Genomic DNA, 21081 nt, shown 5'->3' with positions numbered 1-21081 from the left:
TTATGAAAATTAATTGTCGAAACATAATAAAAACACAAGTAAAGGACGTTTAATTAATCAATATAAATCAAAACACAAATTCCTGATAAGTATTTCGAATTATTTTATATAGGCGTTGAGAACCTTTGGTGACCCCACGGTTTAAATGTTTACATTAAGGACGTCGTGAGCAATGGGCGTTATAGACGAACGTTCACCTAATCTGTCCCAGTCAATGGGATATTAAAGTGCGCCAATCAATGTCCATAGCCACACTGTTATGAATTCGATTCTATGCATCTCCTAGAATTTAAAACTAATAAATATGCATTGATGTGAAACAAGTGTCGGAAAACTAGTAGCCTACATGGATACTAGTATACGATTTGCACAGTTTCCTTACCAAGATAGTCATGGTCATGACGTCCTAGGCCTTTCAGATTCAAAATGTTTACACTCAGTCTGCTTTAAATATCATACCGCTTAGTTCTTCTCTGAAAAATCAGTCCCTCTCAAGTAGCCGTGATTTAAAAAAAAAAATTTACAATGTAAAATAGGCTCACTCATTCAGTACGATGTTTTACTATTATTAAAAATATTAAAAGATAGGTGAAAGTTACCATAGGAACGTTCAAACTCACAAGTCAAAAAATAAACTGACAACGCCATGACTAAAAACACAAAAGAGACAAAAAAAAAACTAAAAAACAAATAGACAAAAAAACAAACAATAGTACACAAAACTCAACATAAACTTTGTTGTAACTGCGACATTTACGAAAAGTATTGATATTATAATATACCAGCCGGTTACGCATTATGTTGGGGCATACTATATGTTAGAGCATCTTAGAGAGAATGATAGCGCAAATGTACAAACGCTGTTGTCCATTCATCAGGAATTCAGCTGGTATTGATGATTGTTGTAAAATTAGCGAATAACGATAACATGTTTAGCTGTTAATTCATTATATATTTTTTAGACATTCTCTGGCTTATTTTTCTTGGCCTTCATACTTTTGATGTATTGAGTCCATATTCTATTTTTTTTCTCGTCCTACTTATATTGTCTTTTCATTTTGGATTTAACGGTTTTTTTAGTGGTACATATTTGGTTGATGTCTTCTTAGTTAATGTAGTTATATAAATTGAATTGTTCATTCAGTGTTAATGGTCTGTCATGTTCGTTTTCTTCTGGTTTTAGTCATTAGTGAGAGTCTTTTTTTAAAATCTGATCTGGCCCTACCAAGCGAGCTTTTCACGTCGCGTGACGTCCGTCGTCCGTTTTCGGCTTTTTAACTTTTCCCAAAATCTTCTCTGAAACTACTAAGCATAATGTTACCAAGGATTTCAGATTTCTAGTTGTAAACAAGATTTACGCCGGGCTTTTCAATGAAATTTACAATACGACCGACACGAGTTAAAAAAAAAAGAAGCAATTTTTATCCAAAATGGTTGGTTGAAATGTTTCACCCAAACGAGGGAAGTGAGGGGTTCCCAATCAACCATAGGCTACGAATGAGTCTTAAAGGAAGTCGTTTGACAGTTTTAGTTAAACTTGGCAACAATTATCATTGGTGTATCTAGTTTAAAAAGTGAGCTGGATAACCCTGCTTACCAGCCAAGATAACCGACATTGCTAAAATGAAAACCTAGTACAGTATAGAAGTTGTTGTTTGTTAATGTAATTTATACGTGTTGCTCGTTTCTCGTTTTTATATAATAGATTAGACCGTTGGTTTTCCCGTTTGAATGGTTTTACATTAGTAAATTTTGGGCTCTCTATAGCTTTTTGTTCGGTGTGAGCCAAGGCTCCGTGTTGAAGGCCGTACATTTTTGTACATTGACCTATAATGGTTTACTTTTATGAATTTTTATTTGGATGGAGAGTTGTCTCATTGGCACTCACACCACAGGAGCGGATCCAGGTTTTTTGAAAGAGGGGCGAAGAATATAATTTTTGCCGATCGGAGCGAGGTTTGTTTTGGCTAAAAAACATAAAATAAGTGTATGATGCCTGTTTTAAACGGTTCCTGACGTGAGACATGTAATACTATATTTTAATTAAAGTTAAAGTATAAGGGTTGGACATTTTTGATGCCGTATTTTCCCCATTAATTGTCTATTATAAATTGATTGGATAGATTCAAAGCTATGTGGACTCATATATTTTAAGTAGGACTTTAAAATGGACATGGAAAATTCTCGTTCGTTGCATGTTTAATTAGCATAACCTCACAGATTTCTTGTTGCAAACAAGATTTACGCCGGGCTTTTCAATGAAATTTACAATACGACCGAAATGATTTAAAAAAGACAAAGAAGCAATTTTTATCCAAAATGTTTGGTTGAAATTTTTCACCCAAACGAGGGAAGTGAGGGGTTCCCAATCAACCATAGGCTACGAATGAGTCTAAAATGACAACGAATTTACGAATGACGTTCGACAAATGAGACATAAAGGTTACACCCAGCAGACAGGTTGCAGTTGGGTCTTGAAAAAAAAAAATATCAGTTCGGCGAAACAGACATTAATATTCCGGTCAGATATTGGATTTACATGCAAACCCCTGGCCCCAAAAAAATTACGTCCGTTTTTTATTCATCATGTTCATTTAATGCTGAATAATTCTGTTGGAAATTTTTGTTTCTAATATAGTCAGTGTTCGATGCGTCAGATATTTTGGTTTTAAAACTAACACTTCTACACGGTCACAACTTTAAATTTTTCGAAATATTCAGCAGTCTCAACACCAGGAATAAATTACTGCAACCTCGTACCTTATTTGGCCTTTCAAATTTTTTGCATCGAGCGTAACTGATGAGTCTTTTGTAGACGAAACGCGCGTCTGGAGTACAGAATTATTAACAATATCATTTATGCGTTATTAATAATATATCCATTATATTGATTGTACTACGTAGAACATGATGTCTGTCAGGTACATGTATATACAAGTTTATTATTTTCATAACATTTTAAAGGAAGGTTACATCCGTTTAATTCTGATATAAAATACAATGAAAAAGTAAACAAAGTCTAGTCAATAGTAATTCGACAATTATATGAATAGGAAGGACAGACTATTGGTTTCCTGTTTACATTATGAACGTATTTTCATAGCAAAAGAAACCAAAATGCCACCAGGTAAGAATTTATTATGCCTTTTAGTTTTAAAGAAGAAATATCCCAAGCGTAAATGTCGAAATTGATACCAATTCCATAGGCTGGGGGGTCCTTATGTGGCATGTTACAAGGCTTAATTTCTTACACTATCCATTATACCCTCCGTTTCTGATGGCTTTCCATATTTCCTGTCAATCATACCTGTCGACCATCTTCTTGATTTCATGAGATATTTTCGGGCAAGCTATATTTGCGCGTTTTTTTAAAAAGTTTATTTATTTATTTATTCATGAAACGCACATTTATACCCCTTGGGGTTGAAGTCATATACAAACAATACAATACAATATACACTATGGAAAAATGAACATGACACGCATTATATTTGCGCGGAGAATTTGTATTACGTTTGCGCGAAATTACCTGTAGTTTACATTTTTGTACCTGAGGTTTTTTTTTACCGGTAATTTGTTTTTCGGTTATTGTTTTGAACATACATTAGCGATCATACCACATCTTGTTATTTCATTAATATCTTTTTAATTCACGTCCATAGTGTCATAGTTATAATCATTTGTTCCTGTCATTAACGCTTTGCACTTTCGCTCAGCCATTATTTTACATGAAAACATTTTTTTTTGTGCATCGCCAGGAAATGTTTTCATTTTTTCATAAAAATCTATACCGAAATAAAATGCATAAAAAATTAAGGAATTTTATCCTTTATTTGACTCAGAGATAAAACAAAGTCCATCTTGTTAGTGGACTTTCCCACTTACATATGCCAGGGTGGACAATTAATACGTACACTTCAATCATTAACATGTGTATGTAAGTGGACCGATGAAATAGTCCAAGTTAATTATTTTATTATTATTTTATCAAGTAAATTTGTTCAAATTAATTTCAGTTTATTCTAACAATATTAAGTAATTTTAATTTTATAAAAAGTTATTTAATTTTCATATGTTTTTGTATACATGTAGTAACTTCTCAACAGGTAAACGTAATGCGTTTTGTCGCGCAAATGAAGGACGAATCCGCGAAAACGTAACGCGCAGATTATTTCTCGTCCTGAACATGCGTGTAATATAATATGACGCTGGGCTTAAAACAAACACTAATCAATCAATTATTTGTTTATCATGCGTCGTTAAATAAATTGTGAATATCTAGCACTCGCTAAGACTCCCATTTTACAAACAAACACATTTCAGACGCTGTTGTCTCAGTAGAACACATTTAACGTGTAACCCATTAAATGCATATGGTAGAAATAAACCCTTACAATTTTAAAATTATTATAGATAACGACGTATATACTTAGTCGAACATGTTCATGTTATTAGACTAGTATATGTCTTATATCTGATTTTAACACTATTTTTCAGATATACATCTTGACATTCTCAACTTTCAAAACTCCAACGGAAGCTTTGATATGGGTAAGTACTTCAAAAGAATCAACATTATACACTCTGTGTCACTATATTCATTAATCTTACAGCCAATTTCATTGAGTGTGTAGCCAAAGGTATAATCTTTGGTAAGCTTGCTTGTTTGCTGAACCGTGAAGTCATTGTTGTGTCAGGTAAAGTACCCTCCTTTAAGAGTAGACCAATCTATCTGTCTGTTGGACTAGGCTACTTCAAAAGGAGGGTAGTATATCCTACCTTATACATTTTGTAATGACTTCTCGGTTCAGCTAACAAACAATCTTACCAATTGAAAGATATTACCTTTGGCTTCACATGTAACACAACACATGGTTATTTGGAACAGTAGTTTATTAAAGCCCGTCTGGACCAGTGTCCATAACGGACGGTCTCCCATACAATAAAATACACAAGTATATAATATATACAGAATATAACGGTGTCAAGGTTTCTATTAATTTGACCATTAAAGTCTTAAATCAAAAGATACAGAGATGAATATCTATTAAGTTGACTTTAATTGACATGTTTTGACCAACCTGGAGATTAATGGTCAAAGAATACACATATTTCCCGTGTTTTAACTAATTGCTACATGTCACTACTTGGTCTGCATGTAAACATGTTATATATATGCAACCCATCGGTCAATTGAACAACCTTTTACAAGGTCATGTTCATCTTAATAGATATTCCCCAGTATTTATTTTATTCAATTTAATAGACATTTTGAGAATATATAATCATAAATATAAATATAAATATATATAATCATAAATATAAATATAAATATATATAATCATAAATATAAATATAAATATATATAATATATATTTATATAGTGTCTAAAAATAGCAACAATCAACATTCAATCTATCTAGGTGTGGATCACTTTGTAAATAAACTGATGCAGTTACTAAATTAAATTATATAAGTGTCTAAGAATGTAACGTTAACACACTAATGAGTGTTATATATATATTTTAAGCCCATCATATTGTCACACACACTCAATGAATTCGGCTGTAAAGGACAGTTTAACTAAGCTGACGAAAACTTGCAACACAAACATTGCGTACAACTAACCCTTTGTCTAAGGCATATTTAAGGGGGAAAAAATATAAAAACAATTAGTAGTTATGAACGACTTGATATCGGTAGAGAAACAAGTAATTACAGAAAAGCCATTATTTAAGAGATAAAGAATAATGAAAGAAAATTAAAAACTACAGAAATGAAGGACCCCCTACTCATTCATACCCTGATTATGTACCTACATTTTACTTCAAACATGAACCATATTTTTACAAGAATTAAAAACAAAACTAAATATTTAACGGTTATAGTGTTAAAATCACAGACATATCGTTTCAGACATGAAACAAAACATAACATATGGAGAAATGGACAGAGACCATGATACAGGTATAAATATTCTTATTTTGTTGGTAGTAAAAAAATAAAAAAAAAATAATATGCTATTTTTTTAACAAGAAAAACAAAACAATTTCTGTAAGTTATGTTTAATTAGCAGTGAACAGGTTAGACAGGTTTTTCTGAAATACTCAACAAATAGGAAGAAACATTCTGATATACAAACACCAACACACACGTATATATATTAAAATCCTTATCGTAACATTCAATCTTTAAGTTATTAGTTAACCTCGAAACTATGTTTTCAATATAAATAATTAACTTGCGGAATCTTTGAATACTCAAATAAACAATAATTATTATATATGTAAATGTCAATGCAAGTTCGTATTTTATCTGAATGTCAAATATAATTCGTTTTCCTTAATAAAGTGATAATGATACTGAAACTAACCATAACAATCAACAAATTATACGTCATCAACACAAAAAAAATGTGTTTTGTTTTCATTCATAATTAATATTTTATTTGATAAAGTGTACAGTTGTCAATCATTTTAAGCATGATCGAATTGTTGTATACTTATATTGCATAAAGGTTAAGATTTTTTTAATTACAAACGGTATTTTTCCACCAGACAAACAAAATGACGTACTAGATGATATATTAGCGTCTATATGTCATCGTTCGGCCTTCAACAATGATCAAAATTAATACCGCTAAGCAAGATATTCAAGGACCCGTCATAACAAAAACAAGTTATAAAAGACCACACATGTTTCGTATTTAGTCATGTTTAGTGTTTTACATAAATCTTAAATTTTGCTTTCATTAAGTACATTTTGTAAATACTAAATAAATTAACATGTTTAAATCAAACCCACAAATATTGATCTGTCATTTATTATACATTTGTAGTACATAAAAATTACGAATTTTGTGTGTATCTGTGTTATGACGGATGCATCTTAATATTGTTCGTCTCTTTCTGACAGAAATACGATTTACGGCTTTGGCAATGATCGGAATAGCTTTATTCATTGTTTTTGGACTGACTGTGTCCCTCATATGGAAAAGGCAAGTAACTGTTTATGATATTCTCAATTTCCTCGAAATATTGTTAAAGTAAGACAGCTGCAAACAGAACAAAACATACTTTGAAAAAAATAAGAAAATTTAAAAACTAATTTAACCAATATGACAATTTTAACACTACGTAAGAAAATGCCCTTGGCATGAAAGTAAGAATGTCACCGTCTCTTGTTTATGGTTCCTATTAAAAAATGTAAGAATACAAGTTCATGTTATCATACATTTGTACAAATATTTCCTCTTTTCAATATCACTCAAGGACAGACTAATGCGAACTTTCCCACGGCATTTCGTAAAATAGGAAAACACTGTAACCCATCCCCTTCCCCCCACCCCTGGTTCCAAACAATAAGCCAGTTCTCAACGATGGAAGCTCTATATTCAAAGTTAGACCACACCCAATTTTACGTTGACACAAACATAGAATAAAACATCGTAATCCATAATGATTGACTAGATTTTCATATTTAGAGTATTGAGACACATTCCAAAGTAAGGAAGTTACTGTACCTAGGTATAATTAAAAAGAATTGGGATGACTACTTTTACTCTGCTCGATGAAAAGGGAGTCATGCACATAGTTATTTAATATCAAATCTTACTTTTTAGCAATTTTTAACGGGTGCAACATGTGGAGAAGGGTATGCTCAATCTTTTGAATATCTATACATGTACCACAACTGTTGAGAAGAAATACAACAAACATGTGCTGAATGATTTCACATTTGACTACTTCATTTATAAACTTATTGATGAACTTGTACTGGTTCTATTTTCATCATATTTAATATGTTGTGGCATTTTACGAATTCTAATGTAGTGTTAATGGCAGACTTTTGACTGGCGCTTTCATTTTGAATATATGTACCTATTTAATCTACAGTATTACTATATTTGTTTTCTGTCTCTCTTTACAGAAAGGAACGGCAATCTGTAAAACACAGCAAAACAAACGGAATATCGATGAATAACATTCCAAAGACAAATATTCCAAATAGAGTCGACATGCATAATGACGAAAGTTTCAGTTCAATGAATAATATATCAAAAGCACGTGGATTCTCAGTGATGAATATTTCAGAGCAATATAAACTCTCAATATATAGATCGCCAGACAAATGGAAATCGTTGGACAAAGATCTCCCAAATATTCATAGAATAAAAACAGATCATTTAGCTTGGAATGCCGTAAATACTCTATGAAAAGTAAACTGGACGGATCATCACACAAAGGTTGTACTTGTGCTGTGTTGCCTTTTTAAAAAAAATGTGTTTAATATGAAATATCGACATTTTATTTATTTATTTGTGTACATGTATTATAATACGTCAAACGGTTTTGAAATACTGTTACACATTAGAAGACATCTTCTTATTGAATTGACAGAAAAAAATCAAATGTCGGTATAAAACAGCACAACCTACCAATGTAACTATGAACTAATAATGATAAAAACCTAGAACATAATACGAAACAAGTACTCTTATGACTCTTATTGGCTCCATGGATTTGTTTTATTCTATAGTGACTTATAGTAATGCCTAACATTTAGGAACTGTAAAAAAAAAATCCAACCAGGAATACTTTTTATTCAGAATGCATTCAGATGGAGCTAATTTTTATTTTTTTATTTATTTTATTCGAGTACCATATTGACTTGAAAGTTTCTTGAATCAGTTTGTATCACCCTTGTTTTGATTGGGGATCGTGTTGCCCAGTTGTAAATTTTCTATGTTGTGTTTGGTATGCTGTTGTTTGTCATTTGGTCTTAATATATCTGCGTTGCCGTTTATTTTTGACCTATGATTTTGAATGTCCTTTTGGACAGACCTGCTCCTTATATGTCCGTATAGATTCATAATATTAATGGATTTAAATGAATTTAGAAATATATGATATGCTTGAAACTTTACCAAAAGTCATTTCAATTTTGATACAATCATGTTTTGAATTTTCAAATTATTTTCAAGCCTTGTAAAATATGATACAATTTCCCTTATTTGTTGTCATTTCCCGTTAAACTTCACTAAACGTAACATTTATATCATACAACTTCGATCGATATAAAACTTGCAATTGCACTGAAAATTGATTTGAGACTGATACTTAGTGACGTTCTTACATTTCATATCTTCATTTTTCCTCTTTTTTTCTAAATATTGCCAATCTGTCTTTGATTTTCAATCCTGATCAATTTCACGATGTCTCCAAACTTGTTATTATTGTTAAAAACTCATTAAAAATATAGTGAGTAAAATTTATATATAATTTATTTATGATACTTTTGTTCTGGAAAACATAACTTTGGTTTTCCTATTGGATATTTGTTGCATTGATTGTTATAATTTTGCAGTAATGGTCTTGATACTGAATTTTGTTCTTCAGTCTGTCTAAATTTCATAAAATTCCGTGAAGGTTTGAAACAGTCAAGATAACCGGGAAACTTTATCCTCAATTATTGAAGTTAATATGATACGAACATATCATGTTCTATTATTTTGCGAAAGAGTATATTTCAGTATCAGACGGAGGAAAAGGGTTCACAGGATACGCATTTGGTTGGCGAAATTGTTTTTTTGATAGAGACATATTGAGTTTTTCTTTGAAGGAATCCATTGCGTTCACCGTTTTATCTTTTAAAATACGAGTACTTTTTAATTGGTTTATTTCCTTAGAAGGAATAGTCGCAACTGCATTTTGGTTGCCTGTGAAATAATTTTTCGGATTTATGACACCATCAATAATTGAGTTTTTTGGAACATCATATAAAAACTCTTGATGGAAAATTGCTGTATCGCAATATGCAACGGTTTCCTCTGATGGTATTGTCTTTGTCGATGGACTCTGGTGAAATAGTGGTGTTTTTTGTAGATTTCGATCCCTTTCATCCACGATGCCCTTCAAATCAAACATAGCATTTTTGCCTTTTGTAAAGTGATCTTCTTTTAGATTTAAATTTGCAATGTTGGAAATAGAGTAGTTATTTTCCGCTGCAAATTTAGGAGACACGTGACTTCGTACAGTAAAATCAAGGGTCTGATATGTATTATCGACTTGAGATGGAATGTGATATTCACTAGAATCTAAATCGCAAGGTGTCTCGTATGATTTAAAGTTATTACCAGCTGTCGGTAATTTGTAATCTCCATTCCTCGCATTATCTTCAGACTGACATTTTCCTTGCTTTCTGTAAAAAAAAGAGAAGGAAATATATTCAAAAATAGAATAGAAATGAAATATGTACATTTGTAGATTACATTTTAATATGACTTAGTATTAAAAGCTCATTCCAAATGCAATTGTATACAAATTAACTATGGTCGATGGTCTATGATCAAAATTGACGACGATCATTAGCATTGTTAAAGTGCTTAACTCAAATTAAATAAATGTCATATTTTCTACATGTTCTAGTAAAAAACACCATAAACCATTTTCAAATCTTGAAAAACACTTTTTTATTAGAAAACAAAAAAACCTATCAGAAAAACTAATACAAAATCTGTGTTTCCGAAATTTTACTAAATATGTGTCGCGAACATATATTTTAAGTTTTACGTGCGCAAAAAATCACGTCCCTGATGGTCTGATTAACATGAAACTTTGTTTAAAGGATACCGTAATCCGCTTTACCTAAATCCAGAAAAAAATGGCTATTGGGATTACTGATATGACTTTTATTTTCCACATTTTTATTAGGAAGAACATAAGTGCAAAATGTGTGAACATATGGTTAATGATAATTATTTACACAGAAAAAAAGAAAAACATGTAGTTATTCCAATGCTGAAAATACGTTTATATATTTGATATAACTTATACATGTAGATTCAAGATTCAATATTTTATTAATGTACCAGTATTCTGGTTACGAGCATTTATTTTAAGATATAATCCTACTTACTTTTTTCTTATAACAAGTATAATAATCACCAAAACTACCACAATCACTGTTGATGCACTCGCAGCGGTAAGTGTATGAACATCTGGAAACACACAAACATCAACAAATTCGATTGGTTTGAATATAGTTCCCTAAAACTCTATTTATATTAATATTTATGTAAAGTTTGTTTTATTCAATTACGAATGAACATATTTAAAATGGAACATTTATAGATATATGATATATCTTGGAAGACAATAAAATGACAATGATATCGTTTAATCAATCTATAATTGTTCACCCACCTTATACTAATATCTTGGAAATCATTTTTCCATTGTATCAGACATTCATGCGTGTTATATATACAAAATATATAATTTACCAATCTTACCTGTAAACGGATTCCAAATACCTTCATCTTTAGATTCCCGATACATGGTAGTATCGGTAGGTTGATATGAAGTAATTGAGTGTTTGTTTCTCTGTCCAATCCGTGTTGTACTCTGATCGAACGTAGAATTACCATTTGTGTTCTCTGTTGTACTGAAGGTGCCTAAATCACTAAAACTCTTAATAGCCGTGGACAACTTGAGAGTCGAATATACTGAATCTGTTCCAGTAAGGGACTGTGTCGATATACTGGCTTCGACACTGTTCGATATGTTGTTCAGCTCTGAGCTAGAATGGAACATTGTTGGTGATGTTGATTTCGATTTGGCATCTGAAGAAGCAGTTGTTTTAGTGTTAATAAGCGTAGTTGTATGTGTCAACGTAGTTCCGGTTGACATGGTAGCGGTCATGTTTGTGAACAATTCTGGTGATTCCGTTGTTCCAGTGTAAGTAAGCGTACTAGCTGTCGTTCTCAAAATAGTTTTGGTTGACATGGTTGATTCCTTGTTTGTGGATATATGTAATTCTGTCGTTGTGTTGAAAGAAGAAAAAATAACTATAACAAAAATTAATTTTCTTACATTTTTATCTGAATTTTATTTAATCTATTTGAAAAATTAAGTTTTATCTTTCAAATTGTTGCATTATTTTTAAATTTAATTTTCTATATTGTGTAAACATACTGTTTACCGAAGTAAATGCATTACTTGTATTTATACAAAGTAATAATTTTTATTATTTCATGAATATATTATTAAATATAAAATTTGAAATTGAAACACACATGTAAAAATGCACACCTACGAATCAGGTTAAATATGGGGTTTGATTGTCAATGAGACAATTCTTCATCAAATTCACAATGTATAAAAAAAAGTCAACAATTATAGGTCAAAGTACGGCCTTCAACATAGAGCCTTGGCTCACACCAAATAGCAAGCTATAAAAGTCTCCAAAATGACTTATGTACAACTTACAGTTCAAACAGTCAACCAATGGTCTAAATGTAATCTATTATATAAAATGAGAAACGAGAAACATCTTTGAACCACACCAACAAACGTCAACCACTGAACAACAGTTCACTGTATTTATGTTGAGTATTTTGATTTGTTTGCTTTATTTTATGTCACATTTTACTCAAACAAACGTACAATATAAAAAGAATATATGGTATGATTGCCAATGAGACAACTCTCCACTATAGACCAACTGACACAGACATTACGTGTTTATATGCCGTTATCTGTCCATGGTGAATGGGTGGCTGCTTAATCTCCGGTGCCAAGCTAAATGCATATTAATTAGGATGAATACATATTAAAGCAAGGTTTTACTTACACGACAAGCTTAGTCGATTTGGATTAACTCGCCTGGTATAGAACCCACGACGGTGAGCACGCTTACCGGAGCTCACAAATGAGATTATCATTTTTCTATTATCATTAACATTAATATGAATAAAACCTCAGACTTAGAATTGTTTTGGCATGATTTTTTATGGTAAATTTATGAAATTATCAGTTACTCAATACTTAAAAGAGCATAATATATATTATACACAAATATTTACCCGATTTTACGCAAAAAAGAATGATTATCAATAAATAAATTAGCATAATCCGTTCCATATTTTTGCTGTACAATTTTATATGATAATATTCAACGTAATATTTCCTTTCGAACTATCACATATGTTGCGTTGTAGGTCTTTCCTGTAAATGATTTGCTATATTTAAAACAGCTTATACAAGTTAATACTTTCATTCTTTTAAAAGTTCAAGTTTCAAGTTTAATTTTATAAAAAGTAAAAACTGAGGTATGTGAAACATTACACATCCATAGTGTGCAATGGATTAAGAGTTATCATGTTAAAGTAATAGGTTTTAAAACATGAAAAAATAAATTACATGTTTATCAAATATAACGATAGAAGACACAAAGTCAAATACAGTTTTGAATGTTGCCAAACTACAACTGATAAACAAAAGCGTCCGACGTGTAAGTGATTTTCCAATCCGAAGGTTCTGGAGCAGGTGGTTAAAGTCAAATATGTAAATTTATGTTCATATTTTTGTTCGAAACGATACATGTTTTAGTTATATCTATATGTTTTCTCTCTTTATAATAAGTAAAACCATCTTAAAGTGCAGTTGTAATATCTGGAATCCAGGCCTTCGTATATCACAAACACATCTCACGAGAAAAACATTACTTTTAAGACGTTGAGTTTTAGTCGTAAGATTTGATGTAAAACACTTGTAAAACTGTTAAATATATATTAACTAAAAATTAATTTTATTTAATAACACAACAATAAATTGTATTATCATTCAAATAGTATGAATAGATATAAGGAGAGTATCCGGACGATTTTGAGAATAAGAAGCGTTGTCGAGTGGTATTGAGTGTAAACGGAAAACGAATCTCAAGCTAATAATTGTTTTCAATATAAAAATAAGTATATGTAATTTATCAACAGACATAAAATATTCTAAATATAAACACCTACAGGACACTCTATTGCCTTGAATAATAGGCAAAACAAAAACTATTTTGTGAGCTCTAAAATGTCTCGATATCACCATTAATTATTACAAAAAAAAGCTTTACAATATCAATGGTCTGAAACCAACCAACTAACTTTGATAAAGAAGGTAATTACTTCTCGTTCTCTACAGCAACATATGATTTTGAGAAGACGCCAATGGGCTACCAAGAAACCAACCAGAGGTTTCATTAATATGAGCATTTAACATTGTTTTTCGACCGAATAATAGTAAATATGTCTTTGATTCTATTAAGTAAAACAAACCTAGGTATGTAACAAAATGTATCGCATCCATTGGAAACAACATTAAAAGGATTTAAAATTTAACTTACAATGATCTTGAAGGTTTGGAGGTGAACACTATAACACAGTATCGGTTCAGAACTTCCACTTAGAACACGATGGGGCTGAAGTGATTCTTTCATTCTTTAATAGTCTGAGGTAGATAATTTATTTAAGACTCGAAAAGGGGAGGGGGGGGGGAGGGGGTCACCCCCTGGAAAACTATTGAATATTCACATAATTATATGAAAAAAGAAATTATTAAAAAAACGGAAAAAAGGGGGTACTAACCAACGGATCACCCATATGATTCTGTCAATGTATCAACAGAACAAATTGTGTGCGGTCATTAAAATCTTAAAATAGGGAACATTAAATCCTTTTCAAAAGATGATTAATAATTGTGTCTAGGAATAGGACCAGACTGAATGGATATGATTATTTCAATGACTATTATTCCCAAGAGATGAACATTTGCTAGCGGAAGAGTGCTTGATTAAATATAATAATAGTTATAATTGTACTTCCGCATACATTAACATGTCCTTGTCCTCAATTGATAATTTTCGGAAAATTGATCACAAACAATTTTCTAAAATTGATGAAATAAGTGTTTCAGCTTTTAACAAATTATGAACGTTTGATAAAAGGACTTTTAGATTTATTTTTGTACATACATGTACTTCAAATTTTTTTAAAATAAAGAAGAAAAAATTATTACAGATGAGTATTTAATCTACCGCTGATAATATTTGTCGAAAAAAGAATTATTTTAGAAAAAAAGTTTTAGAATTCACTCTGCAGTTTAATAAGTCTATATATATCGTATTGAAATATCATATTCCTTTTTAATAATTTGATTGTTAAAACAATTGAAGTACAGTCATTTATAAAATACACCACTGTAACTCTCAGTGTAGATGATCTTAGTTTCGTCCTCAATGTTGATCATATTGTAATGTAACATGATTACATTAACCAGTGCTTCCATATCTATATCGAATGCTTCGTTGCTATTATGTTTTAAAGAATACAATATGCAAATGCAAATCCAGAAATGAATGAATTACATGTAATGCTGTAATTGTGTTCTTATAAATAAAACATTAAAAGTCCATTTTACTGGTATGGTTGTTCTGCATGTATATAGGCCGACTTCTTAACAAGTTAGTTGAATGTTTGTTTACTGTAAGTCTATGGGCAAATGTTAAGGTTAATACAGAGGTTGAACAGATTTGTTGGTAGATACATTTCGATTCGTTACAAGGCCCAATATGCTAGTACGTTTGCATATGCAGTACTCTGCCAGATTTAAATAATTTATTTTTTCTTAATTCTGCTTAATAATCTATTATCACATATGTCATAAACATGTTTCTGTTGTTTATAAAGCGACTTGATTTTTCAAACTCGCATCACACTTAATATTTTTCTTTTGTTTCATTGAACTACCAATTAAGAAGAATTTGGTTGAACATGGAAAATAGATGATATGGTGAAATAGACCATATAGTCTAAAAAGAGTACAGATCAGGAAAATAAGAACATAATCTATATATTGCGAGGTTAAACAATTTATTTATATTCATTTCATACATTCAAACATAAAACATACATGTATATAATCATTTGTGATCACTTCAATTTAAAATAATAAAAAAAACAAAAACAATTGATATATAATGTTAAAGCGCAAACACTGTCGTCTTAGACTTGAAATGTAAAACAGAACCTTAGTAAAGAAATAAAAAAAAATGTGTAAGATTTTTGCGTTATCAATAAAACGTTTGTAATAGTTGTATTCAAATCTATTCGAGTATCACAATACATTAACTTAATAATTTATCTTTATACAATTTAAGTATTTTCATTAGATTGGTGAGCACAATATATACATTTATAAATTACAAGATATGTCAAGGTAAAATTGAGAACGGAAATGGGGAATGTGTCAAAGAGACAACAACCCGACAATAGAGAAGAAAACAACAGAAGGTTACCAACAGGTCTTCAATGCAGAGAGAAATTCCCGCATCCGGAGGCGTCCTTCAGCTGGCCCCTTAACAAATATATATACTAGTTCAGTGATAATGAACGCCATACTAAACTCCAAATTGTACACAAGAAACTAAAATTAAAAATAATACAATACTAACAAATGCTTGAGGCTCCTGACTTGGGACAGGCGCAAAAATGCGGCGGGGTTAAACATGTTTATGAGATCTCAACCCTCCGCCTATACCTCTTGCCAATGCAAAAAAGTAAACGCATAACAATACGCACATTAAAATTCAGTTCAAGAGATGTCCGAGTCTGATGTCAAAGATGTAAGCAAAGAAAATAAACAAAAAGACAATAATACATAAATAACATAAGACTAATAGCAGTTAACTGACATGCCAGCTCCAGACTTCAATTACACTTATTGAAAGATTATGTCTTCATCATATGAATATCAGGCACAATCCTTCCCGTAAGGGGTTTAGCATCGTACCATCATAACATATATGAGAAGAACATAAACCGTTTCATGCCAACAACTGGTTTTTAAATAAATGAGTTTAGTTCCGATGCAAAGACCCTATAAGTGAATCAATATTAACGCCAAAATATGCAACCTTTAATGACCTGACAACAGTATTGGAACTATACCCCTTTTTAATAAGTCTATTTTAAAGGTTCTGTTAGCTTCTGAGGTGAATACTGACATTTTTGTGCTTTATAAAGAATATTTTCATAAAATTTCGGCTGTGAAATACCTGAACGTATAAGAAGTCTGCATGTTGAGCTATATTTACGAATGACGTCCTTATACCGATGATAAAATTTAGTAAATGTTTTGACTAGTATGTGATATCGAAAAACCCTGGTGTAATAATTTTACAGTAATACATTTATTTCTCTCGTTAAAATCTGATATGATATGTCAAGGTCGTTTAGTATGTACATCTTTACCATATTATATAATAACAATATGTGCAAATGGTCAAATATTCAACAGAATAAGTTAGCATGATAAGAAATATAAAACATAAATATGAAAATGAATATTGTATGTTTCTATTAAAATTAAAAGTCGGCAAACTTTACAAGGTAAAGGAAAATGTCACATCATAATCATTCTAACGAAAGCTTAAACACACTATCGTGATCGAAAATGCAAGCACAATTTGGAAAACATTACAATTTAAAATGTTTTAAATGTTTTAAACCTTAATAGTTTTAGCCGGTTTTGAAAAATATGAAACCTGTACAATGTATTGAATTGAGAAAAGAATCCGATAAGATATACGATTGAAATCTTTAAATAAAAGAAAAGGAAAACACTATGTCAAAAATACAAAAATCAGAATGCCTTAAAATAACATCATTACCGTTAAAATTAATGGCAACAAAAAGGCAAACAGCACGCCACAAATACTACATACTATAAAAAAAACCTGAGAAAATTCAAACTCTCTTTAAGTAATGATTGATATCAAGTGCTCTAGAACGGTAAAAAATCTTGCTTTAAAAGGACTAAAATTTGTTTGTCATGACATTGTTTAAAAAGCATATTTAGGATAATGTGTCTTGGATTTGAGCTCCCAACTCAAATTAAAATTGATTTCGATGACACAATTTGTAATCGTTCAGACAGTGTTCTGAGGTTTATTGACATGTTTTATAGATCATTCTGGTATTTCATATGATAATTTAGTGCGAACTATTGTAGTGTAATAAGGTTTGTGATCGTAGTGGTGTGTCATACAATAATTTGGTGTGAATTATTGCAGTGTACTAAGGTTTGTTGACATGCTTCATAGATTGTTGTGGTGTGTCATACAGAAATTTGGTGTGAACTATTGCTGTATCACAATATGCTACATTTTCTTTGTCAGACTTCTGCTTTGAAAATTGGCCTTGAAGGTAATATAATGATGTTCGTAGCATTTTTGCACGTTTTGCAATGGCAACTTTTAAGGCACTATTGGTGGGTGGATTTTCCTGATCTGGCTTCAAAAATGATGTCGTTGCCATTGCATAACCATTTTTCGCTTTGAAACATTCAGGCTCTTTCCTTCGTACATCAAAATCAATATGTTGATATTGATCATCCGCCTTATCATAAATTTGGTAATCAGGATTGCCTCTATCTTGTGTCTTCAAATGATTCTGTTGGTTACCGTTTGACTTCTTTTCATATGCAATCATCGGTTGTATTGCGCCAGGCTCGATTTGAAGTCCATTTCTTTCTTGGTGGGCTTTATCCCTTCTTCGTCTAAAGAAAAAATACAAGCAATTGAATAACATAGCAAGCTACAATTGTTTATTCTGATTCAGTCCTACATCTAAGCCAAGGAAATTGAAAATAAACTTATCAGTTATACCACTTGGAAAACAAAAAATTGTCAAATAGATTTGTCACTTCAACTATAAGTTTAATTGTAGATGATAACCACATGTTTTGTTCTGTTTTTTTTTATAATAGGTGGCAATTGTTGCGGGAAGAAATTATCGAAAAATAATAAATACATAATAATTATCAATATTTATTAAGTTGAATATTTAGTTAATTGCAAACATGTACATATAAGACAAATAAAAAATAGGTAAATATAACACCACAAACTTTCCTTCATCCATTTTTAATTTTTGATTTCCTGATTAGTTATAAAAATGTCGAAATCAGGTTTTCATTTTTCCTGTTCTGGAGTTTGAATATCAGAATCTGGACACATTGTGTATTATCATCTCTACTGTTAAGAAACTCAGATTTTTGTTTTGAACATATCTATGTTTAGTTATATTATCTGTTCCTTTATCAGCATGCCATGGTAAACTTACAGCACTAGTTTATCATTTGACTACTGAGAGAAGATATGAAATTTTCACTCTGAAGGGCTTAGATGCAAAACTGGATTCCAAGTTTATATAAATTATTAGTTTTTCGAAGTAAATACTAGTATTTAATTATAAAATGCCATCAAACTCATTCAGGTTTGATAGAATATACAGATTGTAATTAAATTTGTTTTAGCCTCCCTAATGACAGATGCGAATCTTCTCCACACTTGACTGTTTATAAAGTCGTCGTTACACTTAGTCCATTGGATGTGTACTGATTAATATAGTCGTGGTCTTGAATTCCTAAGTGTTTCATTGGTTGTTATAGGTTTTGAACAAGTTTTCAGAAACTATAATTCAGTGATTGTCATTTGTTGTTGTATATCTAATTTGGTTTTTGTTTACTATAGTATTAATGTATGGACTTTTTCATATTGGCCCTGTAACATGCCCGAGGTATTAATAATGGCCAAGGATGGTTGTAATGGCCCTGAGGCAACGCCGAGGGCCATTACAACTGTCCGAGGACATTATTAATATCAAGGGTATGTTACAGGGCCAATATGAAAAAGTCCATATATTGATACTTTTATTAACCAACTAACATGACTAAGGCAACTTCATTCAAGAACAGTCTTCGAGTCTCGGATCCAAAATTATACAGCTATCCACAAACTAGTACTACAACAGGACCAATACAGAAAAAGCAAGTTTTATAACCTTTTTATTAAATGGTTTTAATTCTTCGATTAAACAAAGAGTAAGAAACTCACCGTGAAGAAGATACAGGAATTTTATAGCTGAACTTCAACTTGTCAGTCTTTTCGCATTCAATTTGGCATGGAATTTTGGTCAACATTGTGACTGTCAGATGTAATTTCTGATTTCTCATCCAAGTACTTAATTTTATGCTATTAAAATTCATTTCATCTAGCAAATATAAAGTAGCTGGGAGGAATAAATCAGACAGATAACTATTCTTAATAGATATAGGAAGATGTGGTGTGAGTGCCAATGAGACAACTCTCCATCCAAATAACAATTTAAAAAGTAAACCATTAGAGGTTAAAGTACGGCCTTCAACACGGAGCCTTGGCTCACACCGAACAACAAGCTATAAAGGGCCCCAACATTACTAGTGTTAAACCATTCAAACGGGAAAACCAACGGTCTAATCTATATAAACAAAACGAGAAACGAGAAACACGTATATATTACATAAACAAACGACAACTACTGTACATCAGATTCCTGACTTAGGACAGGTGCAAACATTTGCAGCGGGATTAAACGTTTTAATGGATCCAAACCTTCTCCCCTTTTCTGAAACAATAGCATAACATCACAACATAGAAAAACACACGATAAAATATCAATTGGCAGACTTAACTCAATCAAAAAACTTATGATTACACAATGAACGAATAAATTTGACCTGCGATATCTGAATACAAATGCACAGTTAATTAAATAATAGAGACAAACATTCATGACCAAAAAGCTAACAAACAAATTCAAACAAAGCCATGGCAGGACTTAAGTCTGCATTCTGAGGATTGAACAACGGAAATGAAACAGTGATAATAATCGAAAGTCGTACTCGAAAAACGCTGTGACATATTTCCGTTTCAAGTCGTTACAAAACAATGAACTTCATTTAAACTTGTTTTTATGATATTAGGTTTAAAAAAAAATTAAAAAAATGTCACACTTATTTAAAGAAATAAACGACATTTTGATTTAATCGATGTCCCGTTTCATCTGTTCATAATGCATGACTGTGATTTCGTAATGCACGGGTGTGATTTCGTAATGCATGACTGAGATTTCGTAATGACTGGCTGTAGCAATTTCTTCGTTCATAATGACCAGATATCGAAATTTTCCTTTTATAAAGCATAGGCATTTCTATACATATTGTAGTAAGTTGGTTAATAATGTTTTTTAATAAATGAAGTTGTCCGGATATTGTATGACTTGCTATACAGTATGGGATTTATTAATTGCTGAAGACCGTTTGGTGACCTGCAGAGCAAATCACTTAGTCTGTGGCGGAAATTTGTCTCATTGGCAATCTAACACAACTTTGTATTGTTGTGAGGAAGGACAAATATGAAAACGAAGATGTG

The 21081-nt window shown here is 31.2% G+C and overlaps 3 protein-coding genes across 4 annotated transcripts in view; 1 reads left to right on the top strand and 2 right to left on the bottom strand.

Annotated features, from left to right (window-relative positions):
• Positions 1–2987: 2987 nt before the first annotated feature.
• Positions 2988–9270, top strand: LOC139489751 (uncharacterized). Of its 2 annotated transcripts, XM_071276520.1 has the most exons (5): positions 2988–3127; positions 4498–4551; positions 5917–5967; positions 6916–6997; positions 7930–9270. In XM_071276520.1, the coding sequence occupies exons 1-5, from the start codon at positions 3046–3048 to the stop codon at positions 8213–8215; spliced, it is 555 nt and encodes a 184-aa protein (XP_071132621.1). In that variant the 5' UTR covers positions 2988–3045; the 3' UTR covers positions 8216–9270. The 2 variants fall into 2 exon arrangements, with proteins under 2 accessions (XP_071132621.1, XP_071132622.1); XM_071276521.1 differs by lacking the exon at positions 5917–5967.
• On the bottom strand, positions 8587–11843 carry LOC139489750 (uncharacterized). Its single transcript, XM_071276519.1, has 3 exons — positions 11294–11843; positions 10918–10999; positions 8587–10200 (listed from the first exon to the last, which is right to left on the bottom strand). The coding sequence occupies exons 1-3, from the start codon at positions 11784–11786 to the stop codon at positions 9507–9509; spliced, it is 1269 nt and encodes a 422-aa protein (XP_071132620.1). The 5' UTR covers positions 11787–11843; the 3' UTR covers positions 8587–9506.
• A 3843-nt stretch (positions 11844–15686) lies between these two features.
• Positions 15687–21081, bottom strand: part of LOC139489749 (uncharacterized) — a 34177-nt gene continuing 28782 nt past the window's right edge. Inside the window, exon 10 of the mRNA XM_071276517.1 lies at positions 15687–18386. Within this exon, the coding sequence (XP_071132618.1) occupies positions 17906–18386 (481 nt within the window). The 3' untranslated portion in view covers positions 15687–17905. The remainder of the gene's footprint in view (positions 18387–21081) is intronic.

This window comes from Mytilus edulis, chromosome 9 (assembly GCF_963676685.1).
Source record: "Mytilus edulis chromosome 9, xbMytEdul2.2, whole genome shotgun sequence".
NCBI classification, from domain to species: domain Eukaryota; kingdom Metazoa; phylum Mollusca; class Bivalvia; order Mytilida; family Mytilidae; genus Mytilus; species Mytilus edulis.
The sequence above is the reverse complement of the archived record's forward strand: the minus strand, read 5'-3'. Positions and strand labels throughout refer to the sequence as shown.